Raw genomic sequence first — 21704 nt, 5'->3', positions numbered from 1 at the left:
CCCCTCCCCATCTATGTTTCCAGATCCGGCAAAAGGAAACATCCAGGTGTCTTGGTTCTGTTTTTTCCCTCTCCTGCGTTGTTCTTCCTATTATTTTTGCCGGATGGGCGAACTGTACTAAAAAAAATAAGATAAGAAAGCCTCGGGGAGAGAGAAACCCCCGCCGTGCAATGGAAACCGGAGCCCATTGATCCCTCCTTGTCCTCGCTTGCACTTTTTGTTCGGCTCCAGCACCCCCTCCCTCCCCCTCCCTTCTCTCCTTGTGCAAAGTTGAATTTATTATTAATTTTTTTTTTTTAAATCGATTTGGCTGGGGGGCGAAAACCCGGCTTTTGTGCAAGTCTCTCCGAGCCGATCCTGCCTCTTCTTTTGTCGGCGCCGCTGCTGACTGCTCTGTAAGTTAAATGCTCCCTCGTTATTTTGTGTTGCGTATCAGGCGAGCCCTCCGTGGCAGAGAGCAGCTCCAGACGCCATCTACAGTTGAAACGTAGGCAACTCGGGACATTATTATTACAATTTTTTTTTTTGCCTTGCATTAAAGAGAGAGGGGACGAGCCAGTCCTGTGCGCATCCAGTGGCTTTTTTTCTTTTTGGGGGGAGGGTTGATCGCTTCGCCCCCGTGGAGCCGGCCGCCGCATCGCTCCGGGGGGCCCGAGCCTCGGCGCGCTCGGCAAGTAGTTACTTTGTTGCACTTGGCTCGAGCCGAGCCCCGAGAGGAAACAAAAGGACCCGCGGCTGCATCCTGTGCCCCGGCTCGCCTGGGCTGCGGTCCCCGGCCCCCGCCCCCCGTGGTCGCCGCACAAAGGCTGGGCTTTGCCGTCGGACCGGAGCCGGCTCTCTCCATCCTCATGAACATACAAAGGTCCACCCCTATCTCCATAGCGCGGTATGGGCGACCTCGGAGTAAAACCCAGGATTTCGAAGAGCTCTCGTCGCTGAGATCCGTCGAGCCGAGCCAGAGCTTCAGCCCCAACCTCGGCTCCCCGAGCCCGCCAGAGACTCCCAACTTGTCGCATTGCGTTTCTTGCATCGGGAAATACTTATTGTTGGAGCCTCTGGAGGGAGACCACGTTTTCCGAGCCGTGCATCTGCACAGCGGAGAGGAGCTGGTTTGCAAGGTAACGTGCTTCCCTCTTGTTGCTTTCTGTTGTGGGGTTCCCCCCCCCCCAAGCTGCCGCGGTCTGGTTGGGGCAGGACGGGACACGAGCATCAGGGTGAGACCCGGGCCCGATCCCATCCCGGGACCCACGCATCCCACAACTTTTCCCGCACTCAGACAATGGCCACGTTATAGCGGTGGCCCGGAGCCAGGGCTCCCTCTGCTTGGGAAGAACCATCTTTAAACCAGGCTGCAAAGAGGTCGGGAGCGAGCCTGGTTTCCTCCGGACTGCAGCAGGGGGATCTTGGTCATGGTGAGGAGCTGTGGCTTGGTTTATTTCACGCTTTGCACCTTGGCGGCAGGGTTGGGGGGGGAAGCATGCAGTCAGCTTTGTCTGGAAAGTGATTAAGAAATCCACTTGAAATGAATAGGGCTGAGCTCTGAGCCCCCTCGCTACAGAACTTGTTTGCAAACAGCATCCTCCCCGTATTGCACACTGGAGCTTGGCTACAACCTGCGCACACCTACGTCTTTTTTTTTTTTTTTTTTTGAAGAGCAGACAAAATATGAAACCCACTCTTTGTAGCCTGCCTGCTCTTCAACACTTCCTCCCCGTGGGCTCCTGCCATTGGAAGGTGAGCTGTGAGAAGAGGAAGCCCGCATGCTTGCGTAGTTCTCAAGGGATGTATTTCCCTTTCAGTCTGAGGGCATATTTTTCCTTTGTTCCTAAACTGCAGTGGTTACTATTTTCATTGTCTCTCGTGTCCCAGCTTTACGCCCATCCATTTCAGCAGTAACCAGGACCAGCTTGGATGACTATGTAGCAATTTGCAACCCTCAAGCGCACACTTTAATCCTTGCATTGTTCCCAAAATATATAATTATGCCATTTAGCAAATGCAAATTTCTGGGGTTTGAGCTGTCTGTGAAATGAACAGTAGACGTGTTATCATTCACAATTACCCAGAGGATTGGGCGTCATATTATTGGCTGTTGCATTCCTTCTGCATTTGATTCACAAGAAGTTAGGGGCTGGCAGGGATGCAAGGAAAAATAATTACTCTTCGCAGCTTTTTGTAATGGTTTTGGTTCAGAGGGCAACATAAATCTACCCAGTGACTGGGAGGTGGGAACCCTGATGTTAACGAAGATTTAATCCTTTACAGTTGATTATTTGAGAGAGGGCCCTATGACCTTGCAGACTGATGAGACTGGGATTACTGCTGCAGGTTAAAATGCATGTGTTAGGTTGCCAAAATCAACAGAAGTTGAAATCGGATTTCTCGAATGAAAGCCGTATCTTGCAGTAGTGTAGGGCTACGCACCGGATCATTTACATCTTTTCAGGGAAAAAAAAATAGTGCGAAGCTGCTGCTTTGCATGAAATTACATATGAACTTGTGTTTTGAGAGTAACTTCATTGCTATACTTCATTTCTAGCAAGTTTTTTCCTCTTCTTCATTGCAAGGGTTAGGCAGTTGTAGGCATATTTTCATGATATGAACTACAGCTCGCAAGAATTGTTTGTTTCTTTTTAGTTTCCCTTTCAACCACACATTTTTTCACTTAAAAAAAAGTTGAAGGTCTAATCCTGTCCACCACTTAAGATACCTGTTTTAAAAAGGCTTGACTTCAGTATCTAGCTGCTAAATACTCCTCAGTTGCTCAAACTGCCTTTAATGCAGGCTGTAAAACACCCCCTATATCACGAATCCTATTTATTGAATTCCCTTTCTACTAAAGGACCTCACGTTTTTGCTATCTGGTATCTTACAGATGATGGTATCCGTGGCTTCTTGGGCAAGAATCAGCTCGGATAAGAGACGCGCTGACTGCCCAGAAGCATTTTCCTTTACCCACTAACTGTACAAGTGCCATTACTTGCTTCTAGGGTCTGTGGCATCCAAATAATGGTATCTGCTCATTTCTGATTGCTAGTAAGACCTAAATCAAACTCCTGCTTATTGGACGTTAGGCTGAATTGAGTCCAGGGACATTACATACTTTGGTTACAAAGAAGCCTTTTATAAAAGAGCCTCTAGATAGTGGCAATATGATAGGGGCCTTTTTAAAACACAGTGCTTCCCTCAGAGCCATAATACATAGATTACTTACTCAGGATATTGAAGTTATATAAGAGGTCTGGCAGTGGTATTTCAGAAGAAGATGGTTAAAATACATGATGGAGGGCTATAAAAAAATCCCTTTTATTTTCATGGAACTATTTCCAACCTCTTCCAAGATGGATTTAAAAAGTGTTGCAACACTAGCACAGATCCAGATGCCATTGAGTTTTCCTCCAGAATTACCTACATCTTGGGGATTTTAGCACCAAATCCCAACTCTGTTTCTGTGGTTTCTCAAGTCACCAGAATGCCTCAGTGCTAATCCTTCCTCTCCTAAAATGAGTTGGGCCTGTTTGGCAGTCTGCCTGTCTGACTGCCCGCTGCCTGGTATGTAGTATAGTAGTACAGGTAAGCATTTTTTTGACCCTTTGATCACAGTTTCTGCCATTTTGGAATCCTTCCTGAGGAGTTAATTGGTCAAAGCTGTTACAAAGCATTAAAACCTTTACTTTGTTTTCTTGTAAATTGCTATTGAATCATGTCAAGGGCATTGTGTTTGAAAAGCTTTTAAAGCTTCAGAGGAAGTGATGGACATTCTCCCGGAGTCTCAATCTAGGATATAAAGAAGATGGTATTAGTGAGAGCCTGGGCTAAGAACTGTACCAGTTTCTCTTGTAGCCTTTATTTAGAAAAGCAGAAACAATACCTAGCTTCATCTGAAGCTGGCTCATGTTGGTTGTTTTGTTTTGTTTTGTTTTTTTTAAATATAGCAAGATACTTCGGAGTGTGCTGAGCAAATAATAGCATCTCCTTGCTGGAAACATGAGCAGTTCCCTTTGTTACCAAAAATGTATGTGTGGCAGGTATAAATACAGTATTATTCACTTCTTGTCAAGCCTTGCTTGCACTTTCTAACTCCTAGAGCACTTAATTATGCCGCATAAAGTCTTTCCTCTGCCTTAAGTTCGGGGTTTTTTTTTAATTGACTCACATACTGATTCATTTGTAGTCACTGGATTATAGTAACTTTTTATATATGAATTTCTTAGCATCCTTTGTACATTCTTGCAGCTCATTCACAAACTCTTTGATCTGCTTGCTGTTCAAGAAAGGCTCAGGTTTTTCAAGGGACCTTTAACTTTAAAAAAACAAACAAAACAACAAACCTTTGTTCAAATTTGTTTTTTTTTTTTTTTTTTAAGGAAATTTTCTGCAGCCTAAACCACATTTTGTTTCCTGACACTTTAAACAACAAACATTGCAAAACTGAAAATTTGAAAGTGAAACTGGCTTGGCTGTCTTGCTCTCCGATGAAAAGGCTGGAGGAAGTAAACAATGTTGATAGTGATAGATTGGTTTTGAAACATTTTTTTTTCAAGGCTTTAAGGGATTAATAAAGTAGGTAAAAAGATGGTTGGTAAAAGTGAACGTAGTCTGACAACATCTCTTTAAATACAAATCTCAGCATGCTGCCTATATTCTTTTGAGTCCTTGGCTGGAATTCCTTAACATAAACTCCATCACTTCTGAGGTCTACCATCTTCCTTCTATATAACTTTGACTTCCAAACCATAATTCAAATTACTGGCTGAGTTAACCACATTTTGGCTCTTCATACTTCTGGGGAACAACTTCTCTTTTTAAGTTCTGGTATTCCATTCCATGTCAGGATGGATCAGATCTATTTTTTAGTTTATCAACATCATGCCCAAATCCATTTTGACAGATTATTTTGCAAGCTGTGCTTGTCCAGAGCAAGCATACATCCCAACAACAAAAGTGTATGCAGTGCTCAGTAATGGCATCGGTGTGATTGTTCGATATAATCATGATGGTCAACAGTATCTCTAACCCTTGCTTTACTGTTGTTATTTCTGTAGGTGTTTGATATTGGCTGCTACCAGGAGTTACTGGCGCCATGTTTTTGTCTACCTGCACACAAAAATATCAACCAAATTACTGAAATAATTCTTGGGGAGACAAAAGCTTACGTGTTTTTTGAGAGGAGCTATGGAGACATGCACTCTTTTGTTCGCACCTGCAAGAAGCTTAAAGAAGAGGAAGCAGCCAAACTGTTCTATCAGATTGCTTCTGCTGTTGCACATTGTCATGACGGAGGACTGGTATTGAGAGACCTCAAACTGCGGAAATTTATCTTCAAGGATGAAGACAGGTGAGAGTCTTTCTAATGCTGTATATGAGGTTTCTGTCTGAATGGACTGTGTTCCCTCCTTTCTTGATTTGTTGCAGGCAGGAAGTGTAAAAAATAATGTTATAGTACTCTGTCCCTAGTTATTCCCTCTACTCCTGTAGCTGGTGAAGGTGAAAACACCTGGAGATCTGTGAAGGGACACTTAGAAAGAGAAATGCTATTTCCTGGATAGTATCTGTCCGTTCTTCCTTTTGTTCTGCAAAAGCTTGTCATTTCAGTTGGAGAGCCAGGTATAGGATGGATCCAATGTGCCATGTGCTTTCTGCCATCTTCTCTTGAAGAAGACATTTGACAAAGCCAAGTTTCAAAGCACTACAAACCTGAGTTTGTTTTCTGAGCGTCTTGCTATTGAACCATGTCAAAAGCTTTTAGTGTTAAAAGCTTCTAAACCTTTATAGGAAGTCATGGGTATTAGCTCCCTGGGAACCATCACAAGTGGGTTGGGATTTTGGAGCAGAGTTGATCTAGATACAATTTCTTTGGTTTGCAGCCAGTCCCCTCACCTGCAGTGTGGAATTTCTAATCCTGACGGGGAGTTCACTTCTAAAGGAAGATTTCCAACATGGGGAGTTGCTTGTGTTTCTGATATACAACCACCATACTCCTGTATATGGGTGAGGAAGAGAGCAGATCTCCAAAATCTGCTTGAAGTTGCTCTCTGTTCCCACGAGGGAAAAATGGGCTAGTTTAATGATTAAAGCACAGTGGTGAGGGATCAGTCCTCATCTTCCCATTGCAGACTTCCTGCCTGGCCTACATTTGCAAAAGTGATTTATGATAGCTGTGTGCTTTGTCCTTAAGGCACTTGAGGCTTGATTTATTTTTTTTTTATCAGGTCACTAAGCACCTGCTGTCTCCATTGACTTGTGTTGGAGCTGTTTCATCACAGGATTGGGCTGTATAAGATCCAGTGCTAGGGGCTGATCCTCGGCAAGAAATGCGTCCTGTTTGAGCAGAGGTTTTTAGGATTGTCTGTCACTTTTGGAGGCCCCAAGTGGCAAGACTGGGTTGGTGGTAGTGTTGCTTTTATGTGTATCCCAAAAAAAAAAAAAAAAAAAAAGGTTAGGATGGAGTTGTTCCTTGGGAAGTTGCTCATTGTAGGAAAAAAATGTGTTTTTTTGGAAAACTTTTTTTTTCCCCCCTCAAACCTCCTGTTCCGTCCTTAAAGAGGTGTTGGTGGGAAAGATGCTGGAGTGTGTGTGTGTGTGTGTGTGGCTATTGTAGTGCATTCCTGAAACTGAATTATAATCATCTGGATGTTCAAGGTTATAGTCCCTTCCCTGTGGTAACTAGTTTCCATTAAGTGTGTTACATCATGTACTTCGGTGATTTCAACACTGTATTGAATCCTGCTGGAGTAATGTGGAGCATGAAATAAATATTAAACTACAAGGTGACCTTCAAAAGACTTAAAAGGGAGTGGAGAGAGATGGAGCTTTTTGTCTTTTGCTTTTCTTTTTTTAATGGGCATTGGCTTTTAGATTTTTTTTATTTATTTCCCCCCCCCCAATGGGATCTAGGTCCAGCAGCTGAAGGTTGACCCCATAGAGGAACATTTTGGGAAGCTGCCCTTCAACCTCCTTTCCCAGCTGCTAATAGTCTATCCCAGGCCCTGTTGGGGGCTTCCTGTTTCAGATCCATTTCTGTCTGATTGCTTTGCTTTGAAGTCCTTCAGTTGGCTTCTGAGGGAGAGGAGGATCTCAGCCACTTGATAGTCAGGGTGCAAGGAGAAGCATGTCTGCTAAGACCTACCCCCTCTGTCTAGATGAATGATTCACAACCAGGGTACCACTGCATCCTGTGGTGCCCCCAGATCCTTTGAAGGGTGCCTTGAGGTTTGAGAAAATAAGTGAGGTGTGAGAACATAAGCAAAAAGGGCAGGCTCAAGCTTGTCCCTGCCAACCCCACTGCTAGACCCCTTGGCAAGGAAGTAAACCCTGCAATGTATACATTTGTTTTAGGAATTGGGTGTCACTTGACTTACAAAAGTTTTGCGGGGGTGCCTTATGTCCAAAGAGGTTAAGAACCACTGTACTAAATGCTGTGAGGATAGACATTTTTCCCCCTTCTCTACCCATCTTAAAGGTCTGTGAAATACCCAAGTGTCTCCACGTGTTCCTCCTCAAGCTATAGCAGAATGAAACCAGCAATTTTCATTGCCGTTTTCAGGATTTTCAATAGCTTCAGTGAAATTGGTCAATACTTGGACAGTGCCATGCTGTGGTTGCTTGGGAAAGTTGGGAGCAACGGCAGAGGCATTTGCTATTCATGGTCAAGCTCAGGAAGAGCTCTGCTGCACAAGTTCATATTTGGAAGTAGCTCCAGTCCTTAGGGGCTAGACAACTTTCCCTTTTTTTAAACACGAGAGTTGAAGGGTTACTAGCAACTTAACATTTGTCAAAGTTCAGTTTTGTAAAAGAAACAGATCAAAACCTGACATGGCTTGTATCCAGTGTGAAGGAAATCTTTTAAATTCCAAAGTCAACAGTGTTTTAAAAACAAATGATTGTTTTTAGCTAGTCCATTGTTGCTGCCACTGCTGCTGTATTTGAAACCCTGGGACTAAAGTGTTGAGGAAACTTGAGTCCAATCTGAGAGAAATGCAAAAGTGAAATGTGTATTTCACCCTTGCAATTCTGTAACTTTTTAAATGTTGTTATTAATACCGACGTTTCAGTGGGCACCCAAGGGTTTCAGTTTGTTTCGTGTAGAAACTTGCATTCCATGCATGTATAAATACTTTCTCCCCTCTGACATTTTCCCTTTTACTTTATTTTTAAAATTTTCCTCAACCTGCATGGGGAATATAATCTTCACAACATCTGTGGTTATATATAAAGGGATAGGATTTTCAAGAGCATTAGCCATTAATTTAACTTGGTTTTCATGAAGTCATGGGAGTTGGCTTTGAGAGCAGAATAAGGCCTGTTATAAACATTTTTGAACTTTCTCCCCTCAATGCTCCCAAGACACGATTGCATCATAAGGCACAAGGCCAAAGACCTTCAACCACCCAAGAAGTGTGGGTATGTACTGTAGTTGTACTGCTTCCCTTTATGGATCTGAACATTTAGAGGTCAGAAGGGGATTTCCAGTTATTACTCAGCTAGTGATAATAACAAATGCAATTTTTATTCAGGTGCAACTGGTTTACAAGCCTGAATGCATTATGCCCTTTTTCAACTGAACAAACTGAGATAGGGAGGTGAAATGGCAAGAGACAGGATAGAAGAAGCAGATACTTGTTTATTTTTGTTTTCCTTTAGTGCACTAACCATCAGTTGGTAATTGGTCATTACTTTTAACTTACTGCTGTATTTACTCTGTAAAATGTTCTTGCTGCTTCCTGGTTCATTGAATATACTGTAGAGTACATCACTGCTACAGTCAAAATACTAGCATTTGAGCAAGGCTGCTAGTGTTTGTGGTGCTGCATATTAAGGAATATTAATCACAAAACTCTACTACTTATTGGGAATGTATGTTGTTTTGGACATTGCAAGTTGATGTACTCTAGGAAACAGGAAGTGATAGGAGGTTAAAATGTGTCTTTGGGTGAATGACTCCAACTGCTTTCCACTCCCAGCATTGTGTACTGATCTCTGCTCCTGTCATTTTTGTATTTTGTTATGCAACTTGCTTTTTAATACACCCACAACTTTTAAACATTCTCTTGCTGGAAGTCCAGCTGACCTTTTATATTTATTAAATGGCTGGGAAAATTGCATGAAGGCAGTATAAAAGTGAGAACTACTGTTTTTGATTCTTAATGGGGGGAAGCAGCAGCAAAACCAATGATAGATTCTAGGAGCTGAAGAAAATCTGAAGACCATTGGGAAATAGTTCAGTTTAGTTTAGAAGCACTGATTACAGCTCGTCTTGGTACCTACTTTTTGTTCTTTGGGCCTAATGATGTTCTAGGAATATGTTGTGAAGATACAGCCCTTGAAGTTACCATAGATACATGTAGGATGGCACCTTGCCTATTTTTTTTCATTCACTAAAATACAGTTATAACTTAAAAAGGTACATGGGCTTGATCTGACAAAGTGCTGAACGCTCCCTGAATTAAGTGGAAGTTAATGCCATGCAGCAAGCATTTCATAGACCCCAGCCCTAATTCGATTCTTAACTTTTTCTAGTGCTATCCCAAATGAGAGCTAAATTGTGATGTTGCAATTGGATTACATGCACGTGAGCAAGTGTATTTCGGTACACGAAACAAGATGAACTGTTAAAACCTCTCCCCTAGTAATCTGATGTTATTTCTGAATAGTTCAAACCTAAAAAGGAGAGTGGTCCTCATTTTCTCCCCCATGCTTACAAATAACTTTGGAGTTCTGGGTGTCCAGCCCTTCTGTGGATCAGGCCCAAGGATCTTTTATCAACATTAATTTTGCTACCTTTGGGATCCTCTATATTTTACCATTCTTAATTGCATTCTTCAAAATATACAGGCGTGTACTGTAGTCAAAGTAATGTTCTGGAATAGTAGATCATCAGTAGCTTAGGTCTTTCGGCATCTCGTGACTTCAATATAAATAATGGGGTGAGATAATTAATAAAATAAAGGTGGGGGGAAGATTACAATTTTTTTTTAATTTTATTTAAAAGTTGTCAGGGTGAGTTTAATTTTAGTTATTGACTTTCCAGTATCAGACATGCTTGCCTTTCATTGCATCTGACTGACCTTTAGGGTAATGATGCCTGGTTGGAAACATGCTTTTAATGCCAATTGGGTGAGTAGCAGCACATCTCTTTACATAAAGATAGAAAAATTGTGACCAGCTTTTCAAAGGGGTTTAGTTTTCAGGTGGAACTTGTCCAGCCTACTTGGGACATTGCAGCATTGGGACTTGGGACATGTTGGGTAGTTTTGCAGTCTTAAAAAAAAATAAAATAAAAACATTAAAAAAAAGCCAAACAAACTTGCCCTTATACTTTGAGTTCCAGAACAATTGAGTATTGTATAATACCAATACAGTCATATGACCTGCAAGTTTCTTTCCACCTACAAACACACCGATCACTTGTTCCTATCCTAGTTTTTAAAGGCTGGTGCTAGTAATGGTCTTTTTTGTTTGTGCCTAAATCATGAGATATTTACAATAGAGGCGCACCGATACATCGGTCTGATATTGGATTTGCACTGATATAAAGAAAATTGTCTATATTGGAATTTGGCCTGATGTGGACAGTAATTTGGCTGATTAAATGGCCTGTGCATGCATACAGCTGCAGCACAGCATGTAGGCAGTGAAGAGCACAGCTGGCAGCGTGGAGAGCTTTGTGTAGCTGGTAAGTCTGTTGTGGTGGAAGGGGAAGGAGAAGGGCATGGGGTGCAGACAGATCGAGGCCCCTGCAGTGAGGAGGGAGTGGTTCTGGGGCAGGTGCTGCCCAGCCAGAGTGGTGGTGGGGTGCGGGTCGGAGCCACAGCTTGTCCCGGGGGGCGGGGGGGGAGTGGAGCGGCTCCTCCTGCTGCACACTGCTCGTCCAGGAGGACACGGGAAGGAGGAAATGTGTGCACCTGGATCTGCACAGTGGGCATTGGCAGCACTGGGAGGGGGTCTATGGGTTGGCTACAGTAATTCAGCAACCCTCCTCAGCCCCAGCTACCACCTGCCCAGTACTGCTCCAGCCCACAGCTGCAGCCCATCCTGCCCACACCCCTTACAGATCCAGAGGGCACACAAGCCTGCTTCTGCCCCCTGGGCTTTCCCAGGGTGCATGCAGCAGCAGGAGCCACTCCTCTCCCTCCCTGCATCCCCCACATGAACCACAGCTCTGTCGCACATCTGCCCTGCCCCAGCCCCACTGCCCTTCTACCTCAACAGACTTAAGAGCTGTATGCGGCTGTATTGGAAATTGGATCGGTATTGGCCGGTGTGCCTCCTTAAAAATCAGCTATTGGTATTGGCCCCCCAAAATCTCTATTGGTATACCGATATTCATTGACTTAGCTGTTCTTATGCCTATGGGCAAAACTGATGTGCAGTTCTCCCTGCAGTGATGTCACAGAAATGGGTGTGACTTCACTGGGTTATAAAAATAGAGTGCCCACTGTTGCTATACATGTACTGAAGTGATTCATTGGCTAGATATAAAGCATATACTTCTAGGAAGAACCACATTTAAAGGTTTTTAGAAGACAGCATTTCAGTATTTCCATGTAGCTTCTTTTCCAGTAGCTTTCCTAGCACAAATACCATTTCCTTGTATTGGGGAATTATTAATTTCTTTACAGCACTCTTAAACCTTTAATTATACAAAAATATTAGTTGTCACAATGTTTGCTTAAAGACCTTGCACATTAATCATTCTTGTTGAGGGAAAATTTAAACTAATTTTGGTATTCCAGATACTGTAATTTTTCCTTATTCTTCTAGTAAAAAATATGAGAAGTTGAATGCAGGTTGGAGTTAATCAAAATAAATACAACTTGACACTTAGTTCTGTGCCAAGAAAGCACAGCCAGTACAATCCACTCATTTAGAAAGCTTGTTCTAGGATAATGCACTATTTATTTGCTGCCCAGAGAATGGATCCTTTTCCTCCAGATCTCTTCAGCGACTTAGGCATAGTGTTTGGTGTTAAGGAAAACTAGTTCTGTTCTTTGGGATTCGAGCAAAACTAAATGGATCCCACAAAAACGTGGAGCATAGATGCAGCTTGTTGTGTAGTGGCTACAACGGTTCCCATTTCTTTTCTTTCAGCTAGGGCTAGTTTTTCTCACTCCTGTCAAATTTTATTGCAGTCTGCTGATCTACTTATAGTGTTAGTAACCTCTAACCTTGCTGAGAATACATAGCGAGCAAACAGACGTAGGGAAACTGGTGAAGGGCTTTCAAAGGCAAGAGGAGTTGTAGAAGCAGGACTGCCTTAACACTAGTCTGAAAGATGCACTTAGCTGGATTATTTCTTAGGCTGCTCTGTTAAACTGAACTAGGAGGAAAGGTACAGCATAAAGTAGTAAAGCTTTAACTGTGCAGGTTAAAAGTATTGATAACCTTTCAACCCAGAAATTGAGGCTCTTTCTAAATTTTATGGCATTTGGGAAGGCTGGGTGATGTCTCCCAGACAGGGAGTCTCTATAGCCAAATTCAGATGGAAAACAAAGCAATTGTATAGCTTTTGTGGGCAGTAAGGTTTTATTTTTCCTTTTATTTTTCATGTGGTTCATTTCCTAAGCCTTCTCTTGTTCCAGATACTCCAATGAATAATAAGCTTTAAATTGACTGTGCATACAGCACCTTTTCACTGGAGCACATAGGTAGATCTAGTCAGGCCTGTGAATCAGGTAAACATCATCCCCTTTTTATTATAGAGAGGCATGTGCAGTCATGGAGGTTGAGTGACTTCCCTCAGTTATTAAACAAGAATGCCAGAAGCTGAGAATAGAAACCAGCACTAATCTGCTGCTCTAATAACAAGACTAATGCAGTTAGGTTTGGGGAGAAGAAATGGAAGCCTTGAAGTCATCAAATTGTGACTAGCCAAGGCTGGGTCCTTCAGCATGTCTTAAGAATCATGCCTGACTGCAGGACCGTCATGGTGGGTTTTCAGCAGGTTACTGTCACCCAGCCCTGCTCTTTCTTGGCTTCTACTTCTGTAGTTGCATATATTATCTTTTTAATTCTTTCTGCACTCATTTGCTCCCTATCTCCTTAGAACCCTGCTGAAATGTGATGTTGTGGCTTTCAACCTGTGGTCCTCAGACCCCTAGGAGTCTGCGCACTGTCTAAGAGATCCACAAAAGATGACCAATCAAAAGTATGGGAATAGCCACACTTTACAATTCAGAGGGGTCTGCATCTCCATTCAGAACTTGTTAGGGGTCTGCAAATTGAAAAATCTGAAAACCACTGGTCTAGGGCCTTCTCACTGCTTTGCTTTGAGGTATGTAACTTGAATGAAACACTACCTACCATTTGCAGGCATATTCCTGGGCTTGGTGCTCTTACTGCAGGAGTTTTCAATGAAGCAGTCAGCCAGTGGAGCATATCTTGTTTCCTGACCACACAGGACTAACCCACCAGCTTCCATTACCATGTGCTTCAGTGGCACTGTTGCATCAGCAAATTCCTGAATGAACTGTAGGATTCAGACCATTGCTCATCATTTTGTTTGAGTTCATGCTAGTCACATTAGCTAAAAATGCTAACTTTCTGGCATGTTGTGGTTAAGTTGTTGTTGTTGTGGTTAACTTTTTTTGTCTCCCTGTAGCCTTATACCTTTGACCTAATACGTCATCTATATCACATGGGTTATGTTTTCAGATGTGACCAGTGTTCCTGGTTGTTTTGAAACACTTAAGAGGATTGCCTCCCCTCTGGATAAGTGATCCCAGAGGATAAGTGATCAACAGTTTCTGAAAATGCTGGGGTATCCTTGGCACCCCACCCAGTTTAGTCATACTTTTGGAACTTGAGCTGGTTTTGCTCTATGTAAATCAAAATACCCTACAACCCTAAGTGTCAGTTCAAGAATGCTCTCTGCTCTTCACCTAAATTCTCAGCCTGTATAGAATAGCTAGTTAGCAGTTATACAGCCTTAAAGTTAACTTTTCCTCCCTGTGTTTAAATTTTTGCTTAATGGCTTGGTTAAACGACTCATTCCATTTCAGACTTGTGGAAGAAGTGGGGTTAATTAACAGCAGCTCAGAGGTGATGATGTTTTGTTTAAAACCTGTATTAAAAAGTAGGTGTTACTACTTGAAGCTTCCAACCTGGATGGCTAGCTTTAAGTGGGTGATTAGTTGATTTTTAAAAAAGAGGTGCTGAATACAGACTGAACCAAGTGATTTCAGTGTCAGATGCAAGTACTTGGCACCTGGGAAGGATAAGCATCAGCTGCTTTGGTGTCTCTCCAAAGGCACCAGCTTTGTTTTTTGCAACTTGAATATTTTGTCTTTCTTCCTTGTGTGTACCTGATATAAAAAAGACCTGGAGAACATGATGAGCACTGCAGAGGCGTAGAGTTGACACTGGTGTCTTTGAAAACAATTGACTTCTCGTGTCAACTAAAAAAGGTAAATGTGAGGTCAGATAGCCACCTTGCTCCACATGCTTAGCAAATAATGGAATCCTTGTTCTTTTGTAACTCAGGCTCATCCTGAGGAGATGAGAATTGAGAGAGCGAGCCTGCGGACTTGGAAAAGGCAATCGGGACTTGTAGTAGAGATATGATACCTTTTATTAGACCACCAAGATTTTTGCCAAAAAAAAAAATCTTTAATTGCAGGTTTGGGGGCACAAACACCCTTCATCAGGTATTGGAGAAGAGATTGTAAAAGTTCTCCTAGGTAGAAATTAAGTCTTAAGGATTTAAAAATGCATTCTCCTTCCAGGAGTTTGTGTCCTAGAACTATACTTTCCTGCCTCATGCTGGGGACTGGACCAAATGATCTTCTGAGGTCTCTTCCAGCCTTACAATCTATGAATCTGTACAGATTTATTATGAAGTACTTTGCAGGATGCAGTTGCAGAGGGGCCAGTTGCTTAGAATCCCATTCATGTGTTGTGTAGAACAAGATTTTGGGGTCTGTATCCCCCATTCTACATATGGGATGATCTGTGGGCCGAGTTTGGCCAGTATGAGTTGATGTAGCTGGAATTAAGTTGGAGAGATGCCAGTTTATATGAACTAAAGTTCTTGTCCAAAATGTCTATGGTAGGCTCGTCACCATGGAATCTGAGTACCTGGACTGAAAAAGCTTACACGTACGTTGTTTTCGAGGCATTTCTCTAGGAATGGTTAGGTGGACTCTGTCTGACCACTTTCACCTAGGAGTGACAGTGAGGAAATTTTTACCTTTGTCACAGCAAAGGCTTCTTCAAAACTGTATTGCCGGAGTGTCCCACATTGGCAATCTGCCTTTGGAAACCCTGGCTTAGGCCACTTTCTCAGTACCAGGCATTGGTGACATGTATGGCGTGCATAAGGATGCATGGGTACCCCTTGAGCTTGGCGGTGCACCTCCTGCAAAAAGTGCTGCGAGCGGTGCCTGCAGGCGGTTGCCACTTTCCACTCCTCCCTTGACGCCAAAACTGCTGGTGGTATCGGCGAATGGTCGCCGACCTCTGGTCAGTGCTCGCCAGCGCTCCTCCCCTCCCACCCCCCACTGCCCATGCCATAGCTGCCTATGGGAGCTTGCTGTGCCCCTCCAGCCTTTGAGGGGGCATGGCATTCGTGGTACCAGGGATGAAAGTGGGTGCAGTAATTGTGACGGTGTTGGTGAAAATTTTCTTGCTGGAGTCCTGGAGAGTGGGTGGTCAAGTGTTTGGAAAGATGCCAAGCAACCTTCAGCTATCCACTGTGGAAACTAATCTCACAGAAAGGGCTATGCAGCTTGGGGGAGGAGGAGGATTAGTATCGTATTTGTTGCATCATTTTCCATTCGGCATTCAGTCCTGCAGGGTAGTCTGTCCTCTTTCTGCCTGAATGAGACCATGGTCCTTGGTCTTCAGATTTATGTTTTTGAACTAATCCACAGATCAGCTCTATGGACTCACTTTAGCAAATTTCTGGATTTAACTGAGAATGTAAAAGCAAGCTCATTACAAACTGCTGGCACGGTTCAGGAACAGGTCTCTTGTTGACAGTAATCAATTAGCAAAGGGAATAGGAGCTGATTTCAGCTTTTTCTCAGGAATAAGAGGGCCAGTTGCAGGTCATACTTAATGTACCTTTATAAGGAAGTGCTGCTAAGGTGCTGTCATTAAACTAGCTGATTAGCTGTGTGGGAGTCTAAGTGACCTTACCTGTCCATGTACCTGTCTGAGAGTCCCAAAGGCAGTGCTATTCTGTCTTCAGCCCAAAGGATATTAAGTATGAAATGTGGTCTTGTGGGAATCTCTGTATTTCTGCATGGCTTAACCTAAGGACGTATTTTGGGTAGTAGGGAACTTGTCTTGTAGTCAGTCAGTGGTTTGTTTGACATTGGTTTGGGCTCTAATGCCTTACTATACAGGTGGGCTCAACGTGCAGGAGAAGCTGCTTTCTGGTTTTTGGGAACAGAGGCCTCCTATCAACCACTGTTGAACATTCAGTCTCTACTTTGCTTAAATAGCAACTGTATAACATACCGGTCTAATTATAATGAGAGGGGTTTCTTGTACCTTCCTTTGAAACAGCTGGTGTTGACCACTGTCTGAGAGATGATGCTGGACTTGAGCTGTTGGTCTGCTCTAGTTCCTGTGTTCCTAAAAATATTAAAGGTGGGTTCAATTTGTACTTGTCCAATAGACTGAGCTCAGGACAAATGTCAAAGAAGAACTAATGTGTTAGTGACCCGCTCCGTTGGTGCACGGGCTCTTGCGCTCTAGACCACTTCTCCGGTCAATGGATTCTTCCCCTTCCACCCCCCTCCAAAATACTATTTCTTCTTAATGTTTTAAGACTTTTTTTGTTCCTTTAGTGAGCTTTAGGACCTCTCAATAAATCCACTGCATCTAGTTATGGAAATGTTGTTTGCTTTTGGAGGAGGAGTGAGGCTGGCGTGTGAATGCAGAGTTCTTGTGGCCCCGGCGCCTGTGTTTAAAAGGCAGTGTAGCAATTTGCCAGTAATCCCTAAGCTCTGCAGGGAGGAATAATGTGAATCACCGTGAAAAAGTGTAGGATGTATGATAACAAAGCTGTCTGCCAGGAGCGGATGCTAGCTCAGGAGGTTACATTGAAGAATCTTCTAGAAGATGTTTAATTGATCAGGTTTTGTTACATTACTGAAGAGCAAAGTCTGAATGCAGTCAAGTAATGAATGGCATATTGATAAGAAATTCTGAGTGGTATTGTTTTCATGGGTTTCCCTGACGGTTTCTATGGGGACAAAGACGCATTTCCCGTCTGAGTGCCACTGCTGCCCTCTGATTGCACTTCTGTGGTTTCATTCACCAGTAATGGGAAAGCATTCATGGGCAGAATAGCTTCCCCTTTTTAAATAGCCATGATTCAGGGTTGTATTTTTTTTTTAATGCATTAGACTAATGCAGTGTTTTATCAATGATCTGATGGATGCATAATGCCTTTTTTTTTTTTTTTTCCAAGTACTTATTCAGTCTCTGCATTAAAACTTGAAATTATGTACTGTAATTACGTAAGCCTTGACAAAAGTCTTTGTTGCATTACAGTATGTGTAGAAAGGGATTCTCATCCGGCTTTGGCAGTAGCTTACATTTGAACTTTGGTTACAGAGAAATTAATCCCTATTCGTATGGTAACGTTTAAATGCTGCTGCTTTTGGAGACTTTATTTCTGATGTGGGAATCTGTCACTTGAATTTTATCTTTAGTGGATTTATTGTGAGAATGGAAGGGGTTTAAACATGGAATTATTTTATTCTTTTTATTGTACTGATGCTGTGTTTTGTATGGTGGAGAGTCTGGAAAGCTGATCTTGCGTTCATATTTAAATATTTGGCTTGGGAATCTCTTGCCTGTCAAGACTCAAATTAGGGTTGTTCATGTTTTCTAAAATTGGATGAACCTCCCATCCTCCAACATAGAGGCCTAGAGTTACAGAAGTGTTTAGCAATTTGGGGTATCTTTGGAGGGGCAGAGGGAGGAAGGGAAGAGATACCAAATTTGATGCTCTTTAAAAAGAAATAAATTTTTTTCCCCTGGAGGAATGAGACCTAAGCCTTTCTGAAGTTCATGCCTGTTAGAGGCACTTTGTTTGATGCAAAACCAATTCACTTGTCATGCCTGAAGAAGAAGTTGGGGATTTGAGGGAGGAAAAAGAAAAATCTACACTTGGGTCCTGTCGCACAAAATGTTACTAAATGCATTCTGCGCCTAAGAGTATAGCAAGTTAATTTTTTTTTTAATGATGTCTTTATCTGAAAAAAGGGCCCTTTGTACGTGGGAGAGGTGTTAGACAACCTTTCAACTATATAGTTAGTCCAGTAAAAGATATTACCAAAAAATCCTTGCCTCTTGTTTACAGCCTGGACTATCACATCTACAGTAGCACACCAACCCTGAAAGTACAGATTGCTTTATTAGAAGATTCTTTCCCCTCTGATATACTATTTTTATTATTAAAACTCTGCCTGGTTATAGATTTCAGATAGGATTCGTGACTCTCTTATGTAAGTAGCCTAACTAAATTAAATGTTCTATGTGGAAATATCATGTGAGTACCAAATATAAAATTTAATAGTTATACCTGAAGTGTAAGACGTTAAAGAGAAAACTACAAGTTACTGCAGAGTGAAAAGCTTGCATGCTTAGTTGCCACCTTTGCTGGAATACTGCCTCTAGCAAGGCAACCATTTCCTTAAATGAAAAGGGCTTTGTTTTTTGTCTATATGTTTCCTCAAACCCAGTCTACTCAGCAGGATGAAAGCATCACTGACTGTTTGCTTCATTCAGTCGCATTATGATGGAGCAAGCAGATACTGGCCAGCTGTTGTTCAGTTTGTTGGCTTAAACAAAATGTGCTGTAGCATGCATATAGAGTTTAATTCTGTAGCACGGAACACCTTGCAAGCAAAATCATGGTCACAGTAATATTTTCTGGTGTATTTGGGTAGGCGGTACTTGCCCTTTATAACAAAAGAAGCCTCTGGTCCACTGTATTGCTTTTGCAAGCAGTTAGTCATAAAAATTACAGAATTCAAATAATGTGGTTTGAAAAAAAACTTTCAGTGCAATGGTCCTCTCAAGTTTTGGCTCTGGCAACTACTGGAAAGTGTAAATGGGATAAAGGAGAAAATGCTATCTGAGTACCAACAGTGCAGGGAAATGCCTAGGAAAGCGTGTGGGTGGATGAATTCCCTCCCATAAGTTGTTTATAAATAAGCGGCTCTGTGTGTGTGTGTGTGTGTGTGTGTGTGACTTCCCTCGCAGGAATGAGCTGATACTTTGCGGCTTAGCAGTTCAGTGACTTAGAAATGCACACTGAAGTAGCTGGCCTGTATGTCTTCCTGCTGCATATGTCTCTGTGCAGGAGCGGGGAATGAGCTGGGCATTGGGGATGGAACCACAAATCCTGTCTCTGCCTTCAGTTTCATGTCTCATATTATCTGCCATCCTTTAGTCTTTCTCTCTGTTCCTTCCTTCAGTGTTTTTTTTTAGTGTGTGTGTGTGTGTGTGTGTGTGTGTGTGTTATTTCCCTTCCCTTCCTTCTCCCTTGCCCTTAACAATCTTTCATCAGGAAACAGGAATAAGCCCTAAGTGAAGATCAGGAGAGGAGTCTGACAGGCATGCTTAAGTCCTGTCTCGCTTAGCCTTTCTGAGCTGCTACAGAAGGAAATTGACTGCGATCGTATAATTGCATTTAGCGTTCCTTGTAGCCAGCTTCCTGTGTGAGGTGCCACCGCATTAGATTGTTGTTTGAGTGTGAATGGTTTGCTGTCCATAGGCACAAAAAGTGCCTATAAGCTGGCAGTGCAATTAATCAGGAAGCAGGTGTGTGGCACAAACCCATCAGCATATGCACTGGGGAAGAAAACAGTGGCCTATTTAATCATAGAATGAGCCGCCTTTACATAATGTACTCGGGGAGCCAGGTACTCTGAATTATGACTTCCTTATCCAAGGCATGTTGCCAAAAGGGCTTTCACCTCTGCTAGTAAATGTCTCTAGCTGTTGAAAAGGTCCAAGTGCGGTTGGAGAGTTGATAGTGCACGTGTCTCTATAGCACTTGCAGAGCAGAGCACTGTCCTTTTTTGCTCCTAAACAGATAGCACTGAGTTGTTTTGGGTTCAGGTCATATGTCAGTTGTGGGTCCAGTTCTTGTCTTCACATGAATATGTAAGGAACAAAGCTCTCCTTATCTGTCCTCATCCTTACTAAATCAGATGTTTTGAATCAAGGCTTGTGACTTCCAGTTCCTTAGTAAATGTCTTCTGTAAAAGTCAAACCCATCTACAAATGTATAATATTGGAAACCAGTTTGTATATGAGGCCTGTGCTGTTTTAAACAGCCTAAAATGAACATGACATAGTGATGAAGAAATGAGAATGGGGCAACTCTTATAATCCAGTATTGGATCCCTGATGTGAATTGCTTGCATTGAACAGTGTCTCAGAAAAGAAAGGCAGCGAGACAGAATTTACTGTGGTTATCCGGATAAATGGGGTTTCATGATGCTGGACTTCATTTCACTGAAACAGTTCTTAAAACACCCACCTTCCATAGCAGATACATTCTGTGGTGTGGCTAAAAGGGTAGGGTCTGCTCTATCAGTAAAAAGAAAAAAAATGTTTCAGCTCTTATAGCTATATATTAACTAGCAATTTACTGTCAGAATTATTAGCATAGCATGGTAGTAAAGTTGTTCGGAACAGTTTTATATTTCAGTGTTGTATTTTTAAAAGACACTATCCCACTTCACCATACAGTGACCAAGGTAGTATTTGCAATCTAGATGTGCCATTTTAAAAATCCATTCCACTAATTATCACAAGTGTATCGCTAATTATCATTCAGTCATTAATTTATTATGAATTCCTGTGCTGAAGAACTACTGCCATCCCCACCCCCTTCTGGGGTGGGCTGGGGCCCAATCCAGGCACCATCTTGGCCATCTGAAGGAGGGAGAAGGACCCAGCCAGACTTCAGGACCTACAAATCCAGCAGGCCTGCCTGGATGGGCAGGATTTAAGACCACCTTTTGGCAGTGACTGATGAGGGAGGGGGAGGTATCTTCTATTTGTTTGGTTGAGGCTCTTTGGAATTTGTCCTGTGCGAGCTGGGGGACAGGGAAGAGTGACGTGTATCTTTGGAGAGAGGAGTGACAACTGCAGCCCCCCTAAGAAAAGGGAGTGCAGGCTTGGAAGGGGACACTGGGAGGGTGGGGAGACCTCCCCGGAAGTGGACAGGGTCGGGGGGAGGGTTCGTGTGTCTGGATGTGAGGGGTGGCTGGACGGTTTGCTTGTGCGGGGTTGGACAAGGAGGCGATGGTTGGGGTGGAGTCTCGGGTTTGGAGGCAGGGAAAAACTAAATCAGAGGTGAATAAGTTTTCAGGAGAGCAAGCTCAGTTTGTTTATGACAAGCTTTCCTGAGCATTTTGGCTTGGGCAGGGGATATATCTAAAACAAAATAAATATAAATACATTAATCTGTCTACCTTATCCGTCACAAAGATCTGCTTTTTTTTTTTTTTTTCTTTTGTTCTCTGATTACTCTGACTTGTGTTGGTCCCTTAAATTCCATTTTTAGTGCACCTAGTTTACTTCATTTTTGTTTGAGAGTGTTGGGGTTTTGTGTTTTGGGGGTTTTTTCTTTGTTTTTTGTTTTGGTTGGTTTTGGTTTTTAGTTTTTTTCCAGGCTAACCTCATTCTTCCTGTAACGTATACTGGAGATTGTGATGAGTGGGGGCATATGT

The 21704-nt window shown here is 42.6% G+C and overlaps 1 protein-coding gene across 1 annotated transcript in view; it reads left to right on the top strand.

Annotated features, from left to right (window-relative positions):
- TRIB2 (tribbles pseudokinase 2) overlaps nucleotides 1-21704 on the top strand; it is a 25317-nt gene that overhangs the window by 271 nt on the left and 3342 nt on the right. The window contains exons 2-3 of the mRNA XM_006029759.3: nucleotides 437-1118; nucleotides 5046-5338. Of these exons, the coding sequence (XP_006029821.1) occupies nucleotides 849-1118; nucleotides 5046-5338 (563 nt within the window). The 5' untranslated portion in view covers nucleotides 437-848. The remainder of the gene's footprint in view (nucleotides 1-436; nucleotides 1119-5045; nucleotides 5339-21704) is intronic.

The sequence above is a fragment of the Alligator sinensis genome, unplaced genomic scaffold (genome assembly GCF_000455745.1).
Source record: "Alligator sinensis unplaced genomic scaffold, ASM45574v1 scaffold789_1, whole genome shotgun sequence".
Taxonomy (NCBI): Eukaryota; Metazoa; Chordata; order Crocodylia; family Alligatoridae; genus Alligator; species Alligator sinensis.
Note: the sequence above shows the minus strand (reverse complement) of the source record. Positions and strands in the feature narration are given on the sequence as shown.